General features: G+C 44.9%; 1 protein-coding gene across 1 annotated transcript; it reads left to right on the top strand.

The window, feature by feature from the left end:
* MRPL37 (mitochondrial ribosomal protein L37) lies at positions 1-10583 on the top strand. Its single transcript, XM_035122385.3, has 7 exons — positions 1-469; positions 1693-1876; positions 4602-4717; positions 7752-7937; positions 8305-8456; positions 9641-9844; positions 10400-10583. The coding sequence occupies exons 1-7, from the start codon at positions 85-87 to the stop codon at positions 10475-10477; spliced, it is 1305 nt and encodes a 434-aa protein (XP_034978276.3). The 5' UTR covers positions 1-84; the 3' UTR covers positions 10478-10583.
* Positions 10584-17346: the final 6763 nt, after the last annotated feature.

Genomic DNA, 17346 nt, shown 5'->3' with positions numbered 1-17346 from the left:
GGAGGCGGAAAGAAAATGGCTGCCACCACCAGCGGGCGGTGAGGTGTCTGCGGGGGGACTCGGCTTCGTGGATTGGAGGCAGCGATGCTGACCCTACGGCTGCCCGCCCAGCGGGCGCAGCGCTTGGCGCTCTCCGGGCAGCGCCGCGCGAAATCTCTCTACGGGCCGAGGTATCCAAAGGAGCCGCCGCCCCGCACCCCGTGGACAGTGCGCGGGCCGCCGCCGGGCGCGCCGTTGCCTTGGTACTTACGCAAAGTGCCTCCGGTGCGGGAGCAGTTTCCCGAGCTCGACGTGGTGACGTACGAGGGGAAGCTGCACCGCGTGCCATGGCTGGCCGCGCCTCGTCACCCCAAGTGGGAGCGCGAGTGGCACGACCCCTGGCACGACGGCGGCCCCCGCGTGGAGGAGATGGCCTCTTACAAGCAGCGGCCCTGCTACATCTTCCACCAGGGGACTCGCATGCTGGAAGGTGAGGGCTGCCTGCGGGCAGGGGGCGGGGAAGGCCGGCCAGGTTCGGTGTGTTTCGTGCCAGGATGGATTGGGCTCTGAGGCAGTCGAGTGCAGGCGAAGCAGGCGTCCTATATAGGGGAGGGAAGGGGGCGGTGAAAGGAAGAGACAGGCCAGAGGTTGGTGCCTGCGAAGTGACAAGCTGAGCTTGGGTTATCCAGATCAGGCATTGGAGGAGTACTCGTTAATTAATAAAAAAATTCCTTCCAGTAGCACCTTGGAGACCAACTAAGTTTGTCATTGGTATGAGCTTTTGTGTGCATGCACACTTCTCCAGATACACTGAAACAGAAGTCACCAGACCCTTATACTGTATATAGTGAGAGGATGGTGAGGGGTATTACTCAGAAGGGTGGTGGGAATGGGTGATTGGCTGATAGGTGCGATAAACCTGTTTGACTACTGTTAACGACTGCAGTTGGTCTTGCAGGAAAAAGCAAGGAGATGGCTAAAAATCAATCAATCATTAATGGCATGGACACCCAGTCCTGCAGCTTAGAAAAGGCTCTCCCGAGTGGCTGACGAAAAAGACAGTCTCACTTTTTAAAAAATGCATACAGCAACAGCATGTGAGGGGAAAGGGAGCTTGTGTACAAGTTTTTAAAGGTGCTGTTCTATAGTTCTCCCTTTATGGAGATTTTGGCTTCCTAGGAGAGCAACGGTCTCCTCCCTGATGTGGTGCTGCTGGCTGTCTTGCTCTGCAGGCCTTTCCCAGAAGCGCTCTTCTCCACCCTAGGAGGCTAGCACAGTCACATGGTTCTTCTCTCAGACACCTGGCCCAATGTAATATTATTTATTAAATTTGTTACTTGCTTTGTCTTCCCCAGCATAATAATCATTATCTGCAAAGAAAAGTCCAATATTTGGAAAGCATAAATACTGTTAAAGGATGGTAGTTATAAGAAGGCGGGAACTGCAAATTAATGGACACAAACTTGTTGGGCCACATTGTGCCAACTTATCTATACTTGTACAGGTTTTGTTAAATAATTAACCGCAATGCATGCAGCATTTATAAGGTGGTCTTGGTCTTCTGCTCCATTTTGTCTCTAGATTAGCTTCTCCCCCCCCCACTCCAAATCTTAAGAAGAATGATGGAAAAGTCCTTGTTCTTGTGTAAGAGTGATTGAAGTGCAAGGTGCAGTACTAAAGATGCTCACTGGTAATATATTATTTTACTTGAAGGTGTAAAGCAAGCATTGTGGCTAACCAAGACAAAGCTGACACAAGGTTTACCTCCGCAAATACTTAGCATAATCAATGACCCAGCTAATCAATGTGAAAACCAGGATGAGAGGGTCCAGAATGCTATTTATCATGCACGCTTCTGGGGTAGCAGTGAGGAGGATGTACCTATAGAAACCTATTGGTAAGTCTTTGGCTCAGGATTCCTTTTTTGTTGTTCCATTGTTTGGGACCATTTCTGAAATTGCCTTAACAGCTTTATTATTGCACCTCAGATGTGTGTGAGGTGTTCTACAGAGTACATAAGGACAGGTTTCTGCCCTATTTAGCTTACAGTCCAAAATCTGACATGGGGAAGCAACAGAGGAAGGGGAGGCAGGAATGGATGATGATTTTGGTTGTATGCTGTTGGGTTTGTTAAAGTAAAGCATCAAGGGGGTGGTGCAAAAGGCTTCGTAGAAAATCTGAGTGTTAAGGAAGGATTTGAAGAAAAATTACTTCTGCACCTTTGTTCTGAATGAGAACAGCTTATGGATAAGGCTGTGTATGTTCTTTGATTCTGTATAAGTGCGGAATTCACTTTAGAATCTTGACATGCATTTAAAATGAGTTTCTAGTGACTGGCTAAGAAAGTTTGAGGAAAGCCTGCTAAAACATTCAGAATCCATAGGGCAGCAGTGTCGGGTTATTAACCATACTTAAGGACATAAGAAGATCACACCCAAAATCCAACTAGTCCAATGTCCTGCTATTTACTCTGTCCAACCAGATGCCTCTGGGAAGCTCACAAACTCAGCATAAAGGGAATACCACTCCCCCAGCAACTAGCTTTGGAGGTACATTGGCTATGAATCAGGTGGTTTTCTTAAGCCAAAGGTTGGGGACTTCTGGCCTGCAGACCGAGTTTAGCCTCTCCATTTGCCTTGCAAGACTTTAAGCCGAGCTATGCTCACTTGTTCTATTGGTCAGTAAAGATGTGACTGTGCCAAAAAAGGGGGTTGCAGGCTCTGCTGATTTTCATCATTGGCAGCTCCTGCAAAGCCTACATGGCCCTTTTCAAGTTTCAACAAGCAGCTGATCTTAGGTGCTTGCAGAGACCCCTTTAAAGACCACTAGTTCTGTGCAAGCACATCTGATCACCAGTGCATGCAGAGGGCCATGCGTGGTGTTTTGGATCATTGGGGCTTCAAAATGCTGCCACTGCTCCTGCCTGTGAAATTTGGTGATTGGAGGGGTGGGGGAGATAGGGATCTAGTGTGCTTGCCTTGTCTTGCCAATAGCTGCTGATAGACCTAACCTAGCCTTTATTAATATGGCTAGTGGTCTTAACGGCAATGCATTCCATAAATTAATTACACCTTGTAAAAAGACAAAACTGGGACGTGGGTGGCACTGTGGTCTAAACCACAGAGCCTAGGGCAGGCACCCCCAAACTTCGGCCCTCCAGATGTTTTGGACTACAATTCCCATCTTCCCCGACCACTGGTCCTGTTAGCTAGGGATCATGGGAGTTGTAGGCCAAAACATCTGGAGGGCCACAGTTTGGGGATGCCTGGCCTAGGGTTTGCTGATCAGAAGGTCGGCGGTTCGAATCCCTGCGACAGGGTGAGCTCCCGTTGGTTGGTCCCAGCTCCTGCCAACCTAGCAGTTTGAAAGCACGTCAAAGTGCAAGTAGATAAATAGGTACCGCTCCTGCGGGAAGGTAAACGGCGTTTCTGTGTGCTGCTCTGGTTCGCCAGAAGCAGCTTTGTCATGCTGGCCACATGACCCAGAAGCTGTACGCCGGCTCCCTCGGCCAGTAAAGCAAGATGAGCGCCACAACCCCAGAGTCATCCGTGACTGGACCTAACAGTCAGGGGTTCCTTTTACCCTTTAAAGAAGAATTGCTGTTTTGTACCTACTGCTGATAAATTTAATGGGGTGACCCCAAGTTCTAATATCCAATAATAAAAATTAACTTTCCACCTGCATCTGTACCTCCAGTCATCACCCATGACTAGAAGTAGAATAAATTATGCAAAAGGAGACTTGCCATAGAATTTGGGTTACCTTTTGCACAGAACTATTTTAATGTAGCTCTGCTTATGCTTTTGCACAATATTGTTTCCAGCTGATGCCGGTAACACTGATTGGCTTAATTATTGATTCCTGGCATTCTTACTAATGAATACCTGGTGTACTATCCTATGTATAATTAACTGCAACTATAATTTGAAGTTGTGTTAAGGCATTTGGCTGAACACATGGCCTTCAGTGTATTTGCATGCATAGCACTCCCCCTCGTCCATGACCATTAACGTGTTGAAGCGCAGGGAATTTCCACTCATGTGCAAGTGAGGGTGAGTAGGAGCCTGCTGCAGACCTTCCAGCTCAAAATGCGGGTGGTTGGGAACAGTGTTAGAAACTCAGATATATAAGCTAGGCACCAAATGTCTTCTTAATCCAGCGTTCCATTTACTAAAATGGAATGTCTAGTTGCCATTTGGGGGGTCAGCCGACTCAAAAGTTGTATTTTTCAATACAACGTTTTGGTTTCTGAAATTCACTCTGATTGTGCAGTTAAAAAATAATGGGTAGAATTCTACAGGATATGTTGCTAGTGTGTGAAAACAGTCCAGATCCAAGGATCCCCAGGCATCCATGGAGATGTCTGGGCACCAGGATGGCACCTGACATCTTCACTTAGTCACAAGTGGCCAATAGTCAGGTGCAAAATAGGCTATACATAGCAAATTCTGAAAGCTGGTTGGAAACATGGTGTGAAGTGTAACATACATTTGAGCCTGAACATGCCTTTAGCCAATTGCAAATGCTATAATACTTACAAATTAATGTTCATGAAAATCCTGCTATGTAATAATTTGTGGTTTGGGCACTGTCAGTAAATTAGTTATTTTTTTGTTCTGAAGCCCTGTACTTTTAGAAGACTTGCTTCACTTATGCAGGACGATGACAGCCAAATTCCCCTTATTGGGTAAAAGAATGTTTGCTCAAGACCACAGAGTGGCAGCTGCATGGGAACGAGGTATGTCTCTTTATCCCAGTAGAATTTTCTAAAAGAACACCTCTCCCTGTACTGTCTACCATATTGCCTTAAGTTCAGCTGGAGAAGCCCTGCTTATGGACATACCCCAGTGAGATGCTAGGAGGGTGATGAGACAGGGCAGTGGTGGCTCCTCCTTGGGAAAATGTGCTCAGCCCTCACCATTAAGAAATAAAGGCATATGATCTGTTTGCTCTGAAGCTTATGGAATTTTATTGATGAATTTTATTTATTTATTTATTATTTGGATTCTGTTTGTTGTTTTCATATATCCATCCTTATTTGTAAGCCATCTTGGGATCCAGATAAGAGGAAATGTATGGGATAAGTCTAACAAATAAACAAAATACTTATTTTGACTTGTAAGGAAGGTTCTGTAAAAAGATTACAAGGTCCACGGCTTAGCATCAGAAAGAGTGCTCTTGAGGTAAAATCACAAGGTCTTCTATGTCATGAACCTTTTTCTGTAGGTTAACAAAAAGGGAATAAGTAGAAGGATAGAGAAATAGAGCGAATTCCCATCCTCTCGCACTGTTGGCCAGTCTGGTTGGGAACTGATGGGAGTCCTGACAACATCAGGAAGGTCACAAGTTTCCTACCCCTACTATAGAGCCAGTGTTGTACAAGTAACATTTGTTAGAGCTGTGCTGCTGTAACGAAACGGCTTTTATAGCTCTCCTGAAATTAGAGGGGACTGTACTTTACTGTAAACTTGCAAAATGTGCACATCTATATATATGTAAATGTAAACTGGGTATGTCCATTCCTCTCTAATGTTCAACAAAACCGCTTGACCAATAGCATTGAAATTTGGACACAATGCCACATGCGAATAAGAGAGTAACCTAAGACACTTTCCATACACAGATATGAGACCTGTGCAAAGCAAAACCCCAAAAAACCCGTGTTTCAGAACACACAGATCAGATAAAAGTGCATGCTGGGAAATAGAACCCAGAAGCTGACAGTTCCTTTTCTAAGGGTGGGGGGGGGGGGAAAGGAATGGAGATACAGGGCAGAGGTCTCGGCTTGCATTTACATACTAGGCTGAGCCAAGGCCTACAGACTAGGCCTCGGCTAGTCTATAAAGAACTAGTGTATTTCAGCCCGTTCAATAATGGGCGCTAGAACATCCCGGGGTTCGGAGAAGCGCTTGCGCAGTGCTTCTCCGAACCCTGGGACCTGTCCTTGCTGTCGGCGGCAGGGGGACAGGAACGGAGGAGAAAGGGCTGCTTTCTCCTTCCTTCCTCTCCCCCAGCCACCAACATGAAAGAGACATTCCGTGGTTCGGAGAAGCGCTTGCGCAGCACTTCTCCGAACCCCGGGACCTGGTTGCTGGCTCTGTCAGGTGGGGGGAGGGAGAAGCAATCCGATCCTCTGCTTCTCCCTCCCCCCGCCTGACAAGAGCCAAATGCCGGCTCTGTTGGGCGGGGTGAGGGAGAAGCCAAAGACCGATCAGATCTTCTGCTTCTCCCTCCCCCCCACCCGACAGAGCCGGCAACCCCGCCACGCCATATTTCGGTTCCGGGACTGGCTTGGCGGTGGCGGGAAGAAGGGGAGGAATTCCTCCCCTTTTCGCCGCCGCCAAGCTAGTCCCCCAGCCGAATTGCCCGCTGCTGCTTCGACTTCCTCGGCTACGGCAAGCAGGCAGACAGCTCACCTGCTTGCCTTCGCCGAAGAAGCGCTGTCCCATGCCGGCGGTGCGTGGCGGGGGGGGGAGGAGTGCTTCTCTCCCCCGCCGCCTCGCAGCGCACCTCCAGCATGAGATGGGGCTTCGGGTTGGCGGAGCGGCGGTTGTCTCTGCCTCCAATCCCTGTGTCCCTGGGGCACATGCGCAGTAACCCAGGGACACACGGAATCTGGACGCAGAGACACTTGCACTTTATTACATAGGATAGGCTGAGTGGAGCCGTGGTGGGGCCCCCGAATAGGTCATGGGTTGAGCCAGAGTGGGGGAAGTCACAGGGGAGGGGGGACGGGATACCCCATCGCAACAGGATGGGAGGAATCACAGGGATGAGGCACAACAATGGGGGGGAGGCACACATAGCCCAGGGGGAGAGGGAAACATCCTCCCCCTTTCCTGGGAAACAACGACCCTGAGTCAGACACAGCAACGTGTGCCCGGGCCAGCTAGTTTGATATAAAATGCTGATTCTTTAACAGGATATTTCTGTAAAATACGTATTGGTAGTTTATGTTCTCAGAGCCTTTGGGACAAATGTTGCTTAAAATAATAGAGCTTGATTGAAGAATATGATCTTAATTTTGGCCATGAACCAGTTGGTGATTTCCTTAACTTGATCTGCTGGCCCAGTCCTTGCAGTGACTGATTCCACTTGCTCTCAATCTTGGAGGGCAGAAACCCTTTATAGAAAATACACCATGTTTCATTGACATCCACACTAGCCTAGGTTCCCTTCCTAGCCAAGGGCATGCCATTACGTTTTCTGGAAATTGATTGTGGAGCTTACTGTTGTATTCTTGGAACCAAGTAAGTACCGTGTTTCTCCAAAAATAAGACACCGTCATACATTTATTTTTCCTCAAAACACACAGTGGCTTATTTTCAGGGGATGTCTTATTTTTTAATTACGTGTCCAGCCTAGCCTCTTCCTTGGCGCCTTCCAGAACTGCGCCTATCACTATGTCTTATTTTCGGGGTATGGCTTATATTGCACAAATGCTTAGAAATCCTGCTACAGCTTATTTTATGGGTACGTCTTATTTTTTGGAGAAACAGGGTATATGGGAAGTATCCACAATCACTCAATGAGGACTTGTACATTTAGCTATGCATATTCGTGGGAAGTGGTGAAAGTCTTTTGCTCAACATGGGAGGGAGCATGAATAGGAGAGTGCTAGCACCTGCTGTTCAAACAGAAAAGGGGATTGCCCCCTGTGCTAGTGGATTACAAGAGCATTATCGGAATGGTATTTTTATGGGTCAGCTTTTAGCTTCAGCATAGTTCTAGTGAGGAAGGATCTATTTACAGTCCACTGTTTTCCTTTACAGAATCTACTCTACTTCAGGTTCGTGGTATCCACGGGAAGATTTTGAATGCAACGAACCTTCTACAGCCTATAGCCTCCAAAGATGAGATATTAGCCACTGAAAACTGCACTTTAGAAACCTTCTACCCTGTTTTGCCTACAATTGACCTTCGAGAAGTTAATGCATATCACATAAAAAATGATACAGGTGAATTTCCTAGAGCTTGGAGGATTAAGGAAAAAAAATCATTTTCACAGAAGTTAATTTGTTATGGATGAGATTGTATCAGATGGCATATGTGAGAATAGGGGGGTTGAAGTCTAACAGTTGAGTGAATGCACTAAAACAGGCATCCCCAAACTTCAGCCCTCCAGATGTTTTGGACTACAGTTCCCATCATCCCTGACCACTGGTCCTGTTAGCTAGGGATCATGGGAGTTGTAGGCCAAAACATCTGGAGGGCCGCAGTTTGGGGATGCCTGCACTAAAACGTCAGGTTTCTTACTTTAGAAATTGTCTCCTTGAGCAATGAGTTGTGAAATAGTTCTAACTATCACCTGATTTTGTACTTTAGGTTTCCAAGAAGGGTACCCATATCCTTATCCTCACACTGTGTACATTGCTCAGTTTGACAAGATACATAAAATGAGGCCACCACAGCTTCAGGGGAAAATGATAATGTTTGCTTTTGGGAATGCTCTGGCCAAAGCAAAGGAGCTATATGGGGTGAGTATTAAGATTTTTGTAGAAAAACTATGGCATATGCTGACCAAATTAGGAGATGGCAGTTAGTTGCTTCCATTCTTCCAATCGTTCCATTAACGATCACTATACTAGCCGCTGTTCCTAACTTAGAGGTAAAAGTTTGCTGAACCTCCTCCTGTGCTTTGCGCTCTAACCTTCCATGGGCAAATCCACATGGAAGCTTGGTGTGTTTCTGAGTTGGTGTTTTGGCAGTGCTAGGACACTGTGGTATTGTGATCCATAAGTTGCATAACAAACCCTACAAAGCCAGCACTTTCCATTTCTGCTGTGCACAGGGAGTCTGGGATTGTTGGGGACTGACTATGATGTAGGAAAACAAATTCTTGTCGCTAAATTGTATGGTCATTGTGATCCAGGAGTCTAGCTGAAAAGCCTTGGTTGAATTCCAGCTCAGCTGCGGGCATCATGGCACTCTATTCAACATGAGTTTCTAATATAAAATCCTGAATAAATAATAGTCTGGTATATGTCTGGTACCTGAACAGAAGAGGAAAAAAGCCCAATGAGATTGAAGTAGCTTTTGTAGCTGATAGTTAGAATTTGAACTTATAGGCATGGAGAACAGATTGTCCTCAAGTCCTGCAGCTTTTGTTGAGGTTTGGCTTGGCCTCTGGCAAACCCTCCAAGTATGTGCCACTTCTTCCCCAAACTAAAATCAGACATAATTGTAGTTCTCTGTCCTGCTAGCCTGTCTTATCAACTCAAAATGTTTTCCTGGCCAGATGTTTGCGCTATTGTCTAGCATCTTTCTACCATCCATCGTGACCCTTTCCTGTGCTACCTTCTATCTCCAGTTATCCACACGTGGACAGACAACTTTACATGTTTTCAAGTACATTCGGGTGGCAAAGCTTAAGAGTAAATCAGGGATGGGGAATCTGTGGCCCTTCAAGGGTGGTTGGACTCCACTGGTAAGGATGATGGGAATTGCAGTGCAACTGCACCTGGAGGGCCACAAGTTAACAACCTCTGATACAGCCACACTGTGTGCCTTTTTATCTTTATTTCATTAACAGATTAAGAATTGAACCCATTCACGGTTTCATCCAGTTATAAAATAGGCAGTATGTACAGCATTTCTCATGACCAACAGAGCTTATCCTATGGCTTCTTATTTCACACTTCCCTCTCATGCCGATTTCCAGGATGAGCCCAGGGTCCTGGAGAGCCCCATTGTTGTGCAGACTGTGGCTACAAATGGCCAACGCTTCCATTTCCTGGTGTTCCAGTTGAATACAACAGATCTAGACTCTAGCAATGGTGTTAAAAACCTGGCCTGGATGGATGGAGATCAACTTCTGTATGAGGATTTCAGGAGACGTCCAGTAATCAAGAAGAAAATCGTCCAGGTATGTTGAGAAAGGTAGAATGACTTGTTGCCACAGGAACTAGTTTAGGCAGAAAAGCTTGGAGACTAAAAGAACCTGAACCATTAGAGGCAACATATTAATTCTCTGAAACTAGAATAGGGGGCATACTGAACATCATTAAGTTAGACTCTCAGTAGCACTGAGGTGCTTCATGCCCAGCACCCATTTGATTACTTATAGTGCATTACAAGAAGAAATGACTAGTGTGTATCATTGTAAAAGTACACGTAACATTGTAACAGGCATGCACAGATGCCTTAACAATAATGCCATACTCAAGTGCATGTTGGCTGATTAGAGCCTGGCTCTGACAATCTTTTCAGGATATCCAAAAGTAAAAAAACAAAAACAACTTAAGTTGTTTGAATCCTTTTTATATCCTCTTCAAGAAATTGCTTTCTTTTGTTTCAGGGAAGGGACAGGATGAGAATAAACTTAAGATGGTGAAATGTATTGCTGTATTCACACAGTGAAATGTATTGCTGTATTAATGTGTATGACAGACATTGAAAATTCAAAATTTCCTCCCTACAGATTCCAGCTGGAATACATGGCTATCAACCAGACACATTCAAGAAGTTCCTGGCATTGTACTTGCATGGTGTGGTGTGAGCAGAGCTCTGCCTTTGTTTCCTCCTGTAATGCTTACTGTGCAGTTAAGGGTTAGAAACTATTTAATTTTTTTTAATAAAAAAATAAAGTTTCTTTATATATAAAAGTCACATGTAAATAATATCGTTTCAATCTGCTGTCAAAACATTTAACACCTTAATATCGGCGTTCTTTCTGAATCATTAAGTGCCAGTGTTCTACTTTTACAAAGAAAGAATGGAAAGAAAAATCTAGTTCTGCACTTAAGGCTAACTATACTTGGGCCATAATCGTGTCTTTCATCCTCATAGCAGCTGAGTAACCCCCCCCCCCCAAAAAAAACCCCCAACTTAGGTTGAGTGACAATATTAATACAAGTTCTGGGGTGGCAGGAATCAAGTAATGCATTTTTACAAAACATCTTCAGTTGCATTTGTTCAGTCATTAGGCAGTAGGTGACATTATTTAGGGGTTCAAACAGCCAAGTTGAAAGTTGTTATTCCAAACAAGTATATAGTGTCTTAGTTGCAAAGGAAGAATTCTAAACAATGAGAGAACTACAGTGGTGCCTCAACTTATGAATTTAATCCGTTCCGAAGGCACCTTCGTAGGTCGAAAAATTCGTAAGTCGAAAAGCGCCATTGGAAACGCGATTTCCCATAGGAATGCATTGGAAACGGAAAAATTCGTAAGTCAAAGCAACACCCATCTAAAAATTCATAAGTTGAAAAAACCCTATCTAAAACCTCTGCGGTTTCCGTTCGGATGTCGAGAAATTTCTAAGCGTGCGGCCATTTGCCCCATTCGTAAGTCGAAAAATTCGGTTGTCGAGTCATTCGTAAGTCGAGGTACCACTGTAGTTGAGATTTAAGATAATCAAATCTCTCAAATGTTTTGAGGGTTCATTTACACAATAATGATACACACAGCTAGAATGTATACCAATAGTAGTATGATGCATATTATGTCTATAAAGAGGTCTGTGTTGTTAATACATTAAGAAAGTTGAAAAAAAAGCAAGCTTCCCTTCGAAAAGGAGTCTAACTTGTTCAAATCTAACTTAAAAATAAGTTAAGTGAAACAAAGTTTTTAAAATATCTCTAAAATTCACCTGAAGCGGGAAACTGACCAAAGCTATTTGGGTTGCTAGAAAACAAATGGGTGAAGAGTGATTAAAGTGAGGAAACTGAATAAATTCACCGCATATAGTCGCAGTGGAAGATGTGGGAAAGAGACTTGTGCCTGAACTTCCAGGTAGGGAGTGTAAGTAAAGAACTCAAGAGTGGCCAAGAAATGAAGTGCTTGGGAAGGGGTAGCTGTTGTGTACTGTACTTCCCACCTTCCCTGACCATTAGCCACTCTGACTAGGGGTGATAGAAATGGTAGTCTGCAACATCTGGAGAGCGCCATGTTGACTCTCAATGTTCTTGTAAAGATAGATGGCATTAGCTATTTCCTACTCTAGTCTAATGTAGCACTTTTAAAAAGGGAGCAGGATCATGTGAATTGGATATTAGCTTATCATCTGGGCCAGATCAACTGGTAAAGGTAAAGGGTAAAGGGACCCCTGACTGTTCGGTCCAGTTGCGGATGACTCTTGGGTTGCGGCACTCATCTCTCTTTACTGGCAAAGGCAGCCGGCGTACAGCTTCCAGGTCATGTGGCCAGCATGATTAAGCCACTTCTGGCGAACCAGAGCAGTGCACGGAAACGCCGTTTACCTTCCCGCCGGAGTGGTACCCATTTATCTACTTGCACTTAGACATGCTTTTGAACTGCTAGGTTGGCAGGAGCAGGGACCAAGGAATGAGAGCTCACCCCGTCGTGGGGATTCGAACCGCCGACCTTCTGATCAACAAGCCCTAGGCTCTGTGGTTTAGACCACAGCGCCACCCGCATTTTTAAAAGATCATTTAAGAATCAACATTGTTTCTGCCAAGGATAGTTCTTCAATAGATTCCTGAGCAAACTTCACTACTATGGGATAAAAAGACAAGTCCTCATGGATATGTAACTGGTTAATAATAATAATAATAATAATAATAATAATAATAATATCCCTCCCATCTGGCTGGGTTTCCCCAGGACACTGAGAGCAAGAATAAGTCCTCATGTTGGAGGGAAGAAAGAAGTAGAGTTCTCCATATCTGCAATGATACGCAGTTACCAGCTGAATTATATTTTTGAGCTTAACAAAGTACAACCACACTGTTGCTGAAGATGAAACATGTTCCCAACAAATTACTGGATCTAGCATTTGGGGTCCTTTAATGGAAAAAATGTAAGATTTGTACTTGGGGAGAAAGTGGATAGTTTCCTACTTATTGGGATTCAGCAAAGAGACCCATTAGCAGTTGGTCCAGGACAGACAAAAGATTGTTCTTCTCATAAAGAATAACTTCTGGAATTCGTTGACAAGATGCAACAAGCACTAACTTAGCTGGCTTTCAAAGATTAGACAGACCATTGTAGAATAACTGAACAATTACTGGCAAACCGGAGGTTAAACTAACCCCTTTCCAGGCCCATGGGGAGCGCAGGGAGCATTCACATGACACACCTCACACACTGCAGCTGACAATGCATTGTGAGACAGAGTTTGAAAAGCTTCATATGCCTAGGGCAGGCATCCCCAAACTTCGGCCCTCCAGATGTTTTGGACTACAATTCCCATCTTCCCCGACCACTGGTCCTGTTAGGGATCATGGGAGGTGTAGGCCAAAACATCTGGAGGGCCGCAGTTTGGGGATGCCTGGCTTAGGGTCTGGCCAGAGGCTTCTGGTTGGTCACTGGGAAAGAGGGGACCAATCAGCTCCTGAGAAGTTCTTATGAGATTTAGGGGCTTGCCATTTTACTGTGCTGCATCTGGTGGCACATTCCCCATCTTTTCTGCAGAAGAATGTAAATCTTTTGAAAAGACAATGGCATGCACCCACTAAGTTGATAAAGCAAGAGAGGTTGAACCACCCAACTTCATAGCTGCAGTTTGCTTCTGATCAAGCAAGCAGCAGCAAAACTTTGACAAAGCAAATCTGCTGTAATGGAAACCTAGTTGTAGAAAAAAAAAATTCCAACTGAAACATTGTAAGCTGCTAGATATTAATTGTGCTTGTCCAGAAAACAGATAATCCTTCGGCTTGGTTGAATTCTATTATTTGCATAGAACTGAGGAGAAAATCTATTTCACAACCTCATCTTTATGTAGCTAATAATATACTAGCTGCAGGAGGCTTTCCAACATGTTACTGTCAGGTCTTGCTAGGGATGTCAACAGCAATTGCCTGTGTGATGTTGGATACATCATCTTAACACGCCACAGGCCCTCAAAACTGGCATCCCTTTGCCACTTCAGGACTGGATGGATTTTGACAGATGTAGAACTGACTTGTGATGCAGGGGAGCTATCCGATACCAGAGATTTTCAGCTAGCACGATGGTAGCACTCGGCAGCTCCTCAGCCACAGCGACCAGCCATCAGACAATAGCTACACAAGGCCTGGTGCTATACAGGGAGACCTGGCTGAGCGGTTTGTGTCTCTTAGATATGAAAAGAAAACGCATCAACAAAACCACCAGGAACAATCTGTATTCTCAACACGCCTTTCCACCCTCTTGTTTCCCTCTGTTATGAGCACAGACAAATGCTCTCTCCTACAGTTTCTATACTACGGTGACAATTCTAAGGCTAGGCCCCAGGGACCTGCCAGAGTGTTTGTGATAGGCTTTTGAAGTTGCTCCCACTCGTTGATCTCTTTGTCTGAACTGTTTCAACAGGTATGCATGGCTCAGATAAAACACAGTGCATGATGAAGCCTGTATGCTGTTCAAGGGGAGAATTGTTTCTTAAAACAGCATGTTCCCTTGATGTGAAGCTAGTATGAAATCAAACTCTGCAGGCTGTGCTAATAGCTCTACCAGGGGTTTGCATGTGCCCACAAACAACTCAATCTTAGACTTCAGTTGCACACATTCTTCCTGTACTCCCTAACAGGGAAAAGGAAAATGGGAAATGAATGCATTGCACAATTGGCGTTTCGTTTTTATCTCATCTAAGGCCAGCTTGGAACAGGCTATTGCCACCTACCATTTGTAGTCCAGCGCTAGACTGAGGACAATGATCCCCCTGGGTGTTCTGAAATAGAATTAGCATGCACAAATAATAGACATTCATGATGTACAATTCCCCCACCCCACCCCCCACACATCAGAATAACTTGCAGCCAGTGTTATGACCAAGTAATATTTGTTATTCCGTATGCTCTAGAACAGACACCCCCAGACTTTGGCCCTTCAGATGTTTTGGACTACAATTCCCATCATCCCTGACCACTGGTCCTCTTAGCTAGGAATCATGGGAGTTGTAGGCCAAAACATCTGGAGGGCCGCAGTTTGGGGATGCCTGCTCTAGAACCATAAACCAGCAGGTTTTTATACTATAAACTTCTAATGCTTTAGCTAAAGTATTCTAAAACCCAGCAAACGCCTTCACTGCAAAAAACGGATCTAAACAAAATTCCCAGTTTCACAGCAAAACATTACATTTTAAAATTCTGCAATTTACAGTGGTACCTCAGGTAGAGAACTTAATTCGTCCCAGAGTTCCGTTTTTAACCTGAAACTGTTCTTAACCTGAGACACCACTTTAGCTAATGGGGCCTCCCACTGTTGCCATGCCACCGCTGCATGATTTCTGTTTTCATCCTGAAGCAAAGTTCTTAACTCGAGGTACTATTTCTGGGTTAATGGAGTCTGTAACCTGAAGTGTCTGTAACCTGAAGTGTCTGTAACCCGAGGTGCCACTGTATATCGTAGGAAGAAATGCAAAGTTAGATTTCTGATGACACTTTTTTTTAAAAAAAAGTTTGAAGTGTATAGCTTTTACTACGGTGGGGTAGAGGTGGGGAATTGGGATAACTTCAAATCCATTCTCTTTGTTTGTTAATGACTTAAACAAGCTCGCCCCAAACTATTACAGAAGGAAGCAAGGAGAGCAACAGCTACAAGAGCGCTGGCAAGATGCAGGATTTGCCATAGGGACCCTGCTGAACAGCTGGCTGGCGGCAATTCCAACAGCTGCACGCTGGCTGGTACAAAGGAGATGTTGCGTACAAATGAAAGTGCAAGAGAGCAGCAGAACCAATGAGTGGCTCCCCTAGGGCCACTGAACCGGTGGTCCTGGATTAAGAGATTAAGAGGAAGGAATCGGAGAGCTGCCTTGAGGGTTCACTGAAAACACCTGGAAGTGCATTTAGCCTTCGCAAGTAGTCCAAGGGTTGAGGCAGGGCTTAGGGCCTGTCAGCAGCTTTTAAGAATAAAAAGCAGCTGTGGGGAGCAGCACATCACATCTTTTGGGTCGTTTCTATAGTCTCTGTGGGTGCCCAGCCTTAAGCAAACTATTGCTTAAGGCTGGGCAAACTGTCAACGTGCAAGTCAGCAAAGCATGTGATGGGTTGGCCTTGCTCATAAAAATATACCACTTCCAGTTACCAGAACAAATACGAAGTCCAAATCCTGCTATTTAATCTTAAATTTAGACAAGCGGCTATTATGTTATTTGGAGGAAGAGAGGAGTATAACAAGCAAATGGTTAATACCTGTAGTAGCCATTAGTGGAATTTGCAAGTCTACCATGTTTAAATGAATCCTAGTTCTATGGCTTCTACAAAGTGCTAAATAGGCAAACATGCCCCAGGGATAGCCTTAAGCAAGCTGATTGTTCAGTGGAGGCCAGTATCTAGAGAGAAATAGGGAGAAAGGCATTAGCTACCAAATCTAGGGTCCCAGGTAGTTCTCCTGTAGCCTCTACCTGGGAGGTGAAGACAGAAAATATCTGTCCCTCAGGATTCTGCTGGACTCCAAACTTTTATCAACCATGCAATGGGCTTTTGGTTTGACCAATGCCAGCATCAATAATAAGGGGCAGCTGAGACAGGCATTGGGCTGGACCAGGAGAGAAAGTCTCCCTTCTGTGAGGAGAAAGGGCCAGAAGAGGTTCTTAGAGAAATAAAAAAGTGGAACAAAAGATAAATATTTAATCAAAATAAACTGAAAATATGATGTTATTGGAAAAATTGTTATAGGTAGAAAGTAGTGAATGCGTAAGTAACAGGGAGGAGGGATGAAAAAAACCCTGGCAGCTGAGGGGGGTGGATAAGGTACAAAGCTGAGCATGAAGGGAAGATGGGGGGTAGGGGATGAGAGATGGGTAAAAATACATTGAAATACATGTAGGGATGAGATGGACACATGCCTTTTAGAACCTTTGCATCAGCAGATTCTGACTAAAATGGAGAGGCTGTTAATAGCTCCAGAGCAAGACAGAGCTATGGAACTCCTTGCCACAAGGAAAACACAGTGGTAAAGAATGCAGTGGCAAAGTATCCAACGCTAGATTAGCTCTTAGCTGAAAATGATGTCAGTAATTGCTGGCTGATTATATCAAAAGCCACCTGCCTCCATTTTATGTCTGGCACTGCCCTTGCACCACCATTTTGAGAGTAGGGGGCTGTGGTAATTTTCAAACACCTCAAGTGGGCTGTGGGGGAAGGAAGTTTGAGAACCCCTGGATCAGGCATCCCCAAACTGCGGCCCTCCAGATGTTTTGGCCTACAACTCCCATGATCCCTAGCTAAGAGGACCAGTGGTCAGGGATGATGGGAATTGTAGTCTAAAACATCTGGAGGGCCGAAGTTTGGGGATGCCTGCCCTGGATTATGCCACGGCTTCATGCATGTGGCATGCATAGATAACACGCCAGTGATTATCAAGTTCTATTACTACAAAGCATAGGATGCAGAAGTGGGCATCGTATTTAGCATTCAGAAAATGTCAGTCTTTTGGTACTTTTCGCTCATGTAGTTAAAAAGATAGGCTTGATAGTCCTCAGGCAA

Source organism: Zootoca vivipara, chromosome 7 (genome assembly GCF_965207765.1).
Source record: "Zootoca vivipara chromosome 7, rZooViv2.hap1.1, whole genome shotgun sequence".
NCBI lineage: Eukaryota > Metazoa > Chordata > Lepidosauria > Squamata > Lacertidae > Zootoca > Zootoca vivipara.
This window is presented reverse-complemented; position numbering and strand designations above follow the sequence as displayed.

Coding starts and splice junctions, on each gene's coding strand:
- MRPL37 (XM_035122385.3), top strand. CDS start 85: ATGCTGACCCTACGGCTGCCCGCCCAGCGGGCGCAGCGCTTGGCGCTC. Junction 1,877..4,601: donor GTACCTATAGAAACCTATTG/GTAAGTCTTTGG, acceptor TTTGTTCTGAAG/CCCTGTACTTTTAGAAGACT. Junction 7,938..8,304: donor TCACATAAAAAATGATACAG/GTGAATTTCCTA, acceptor TTTGTACTTTAG/GTTTCCAAGAAGGGTACCCA.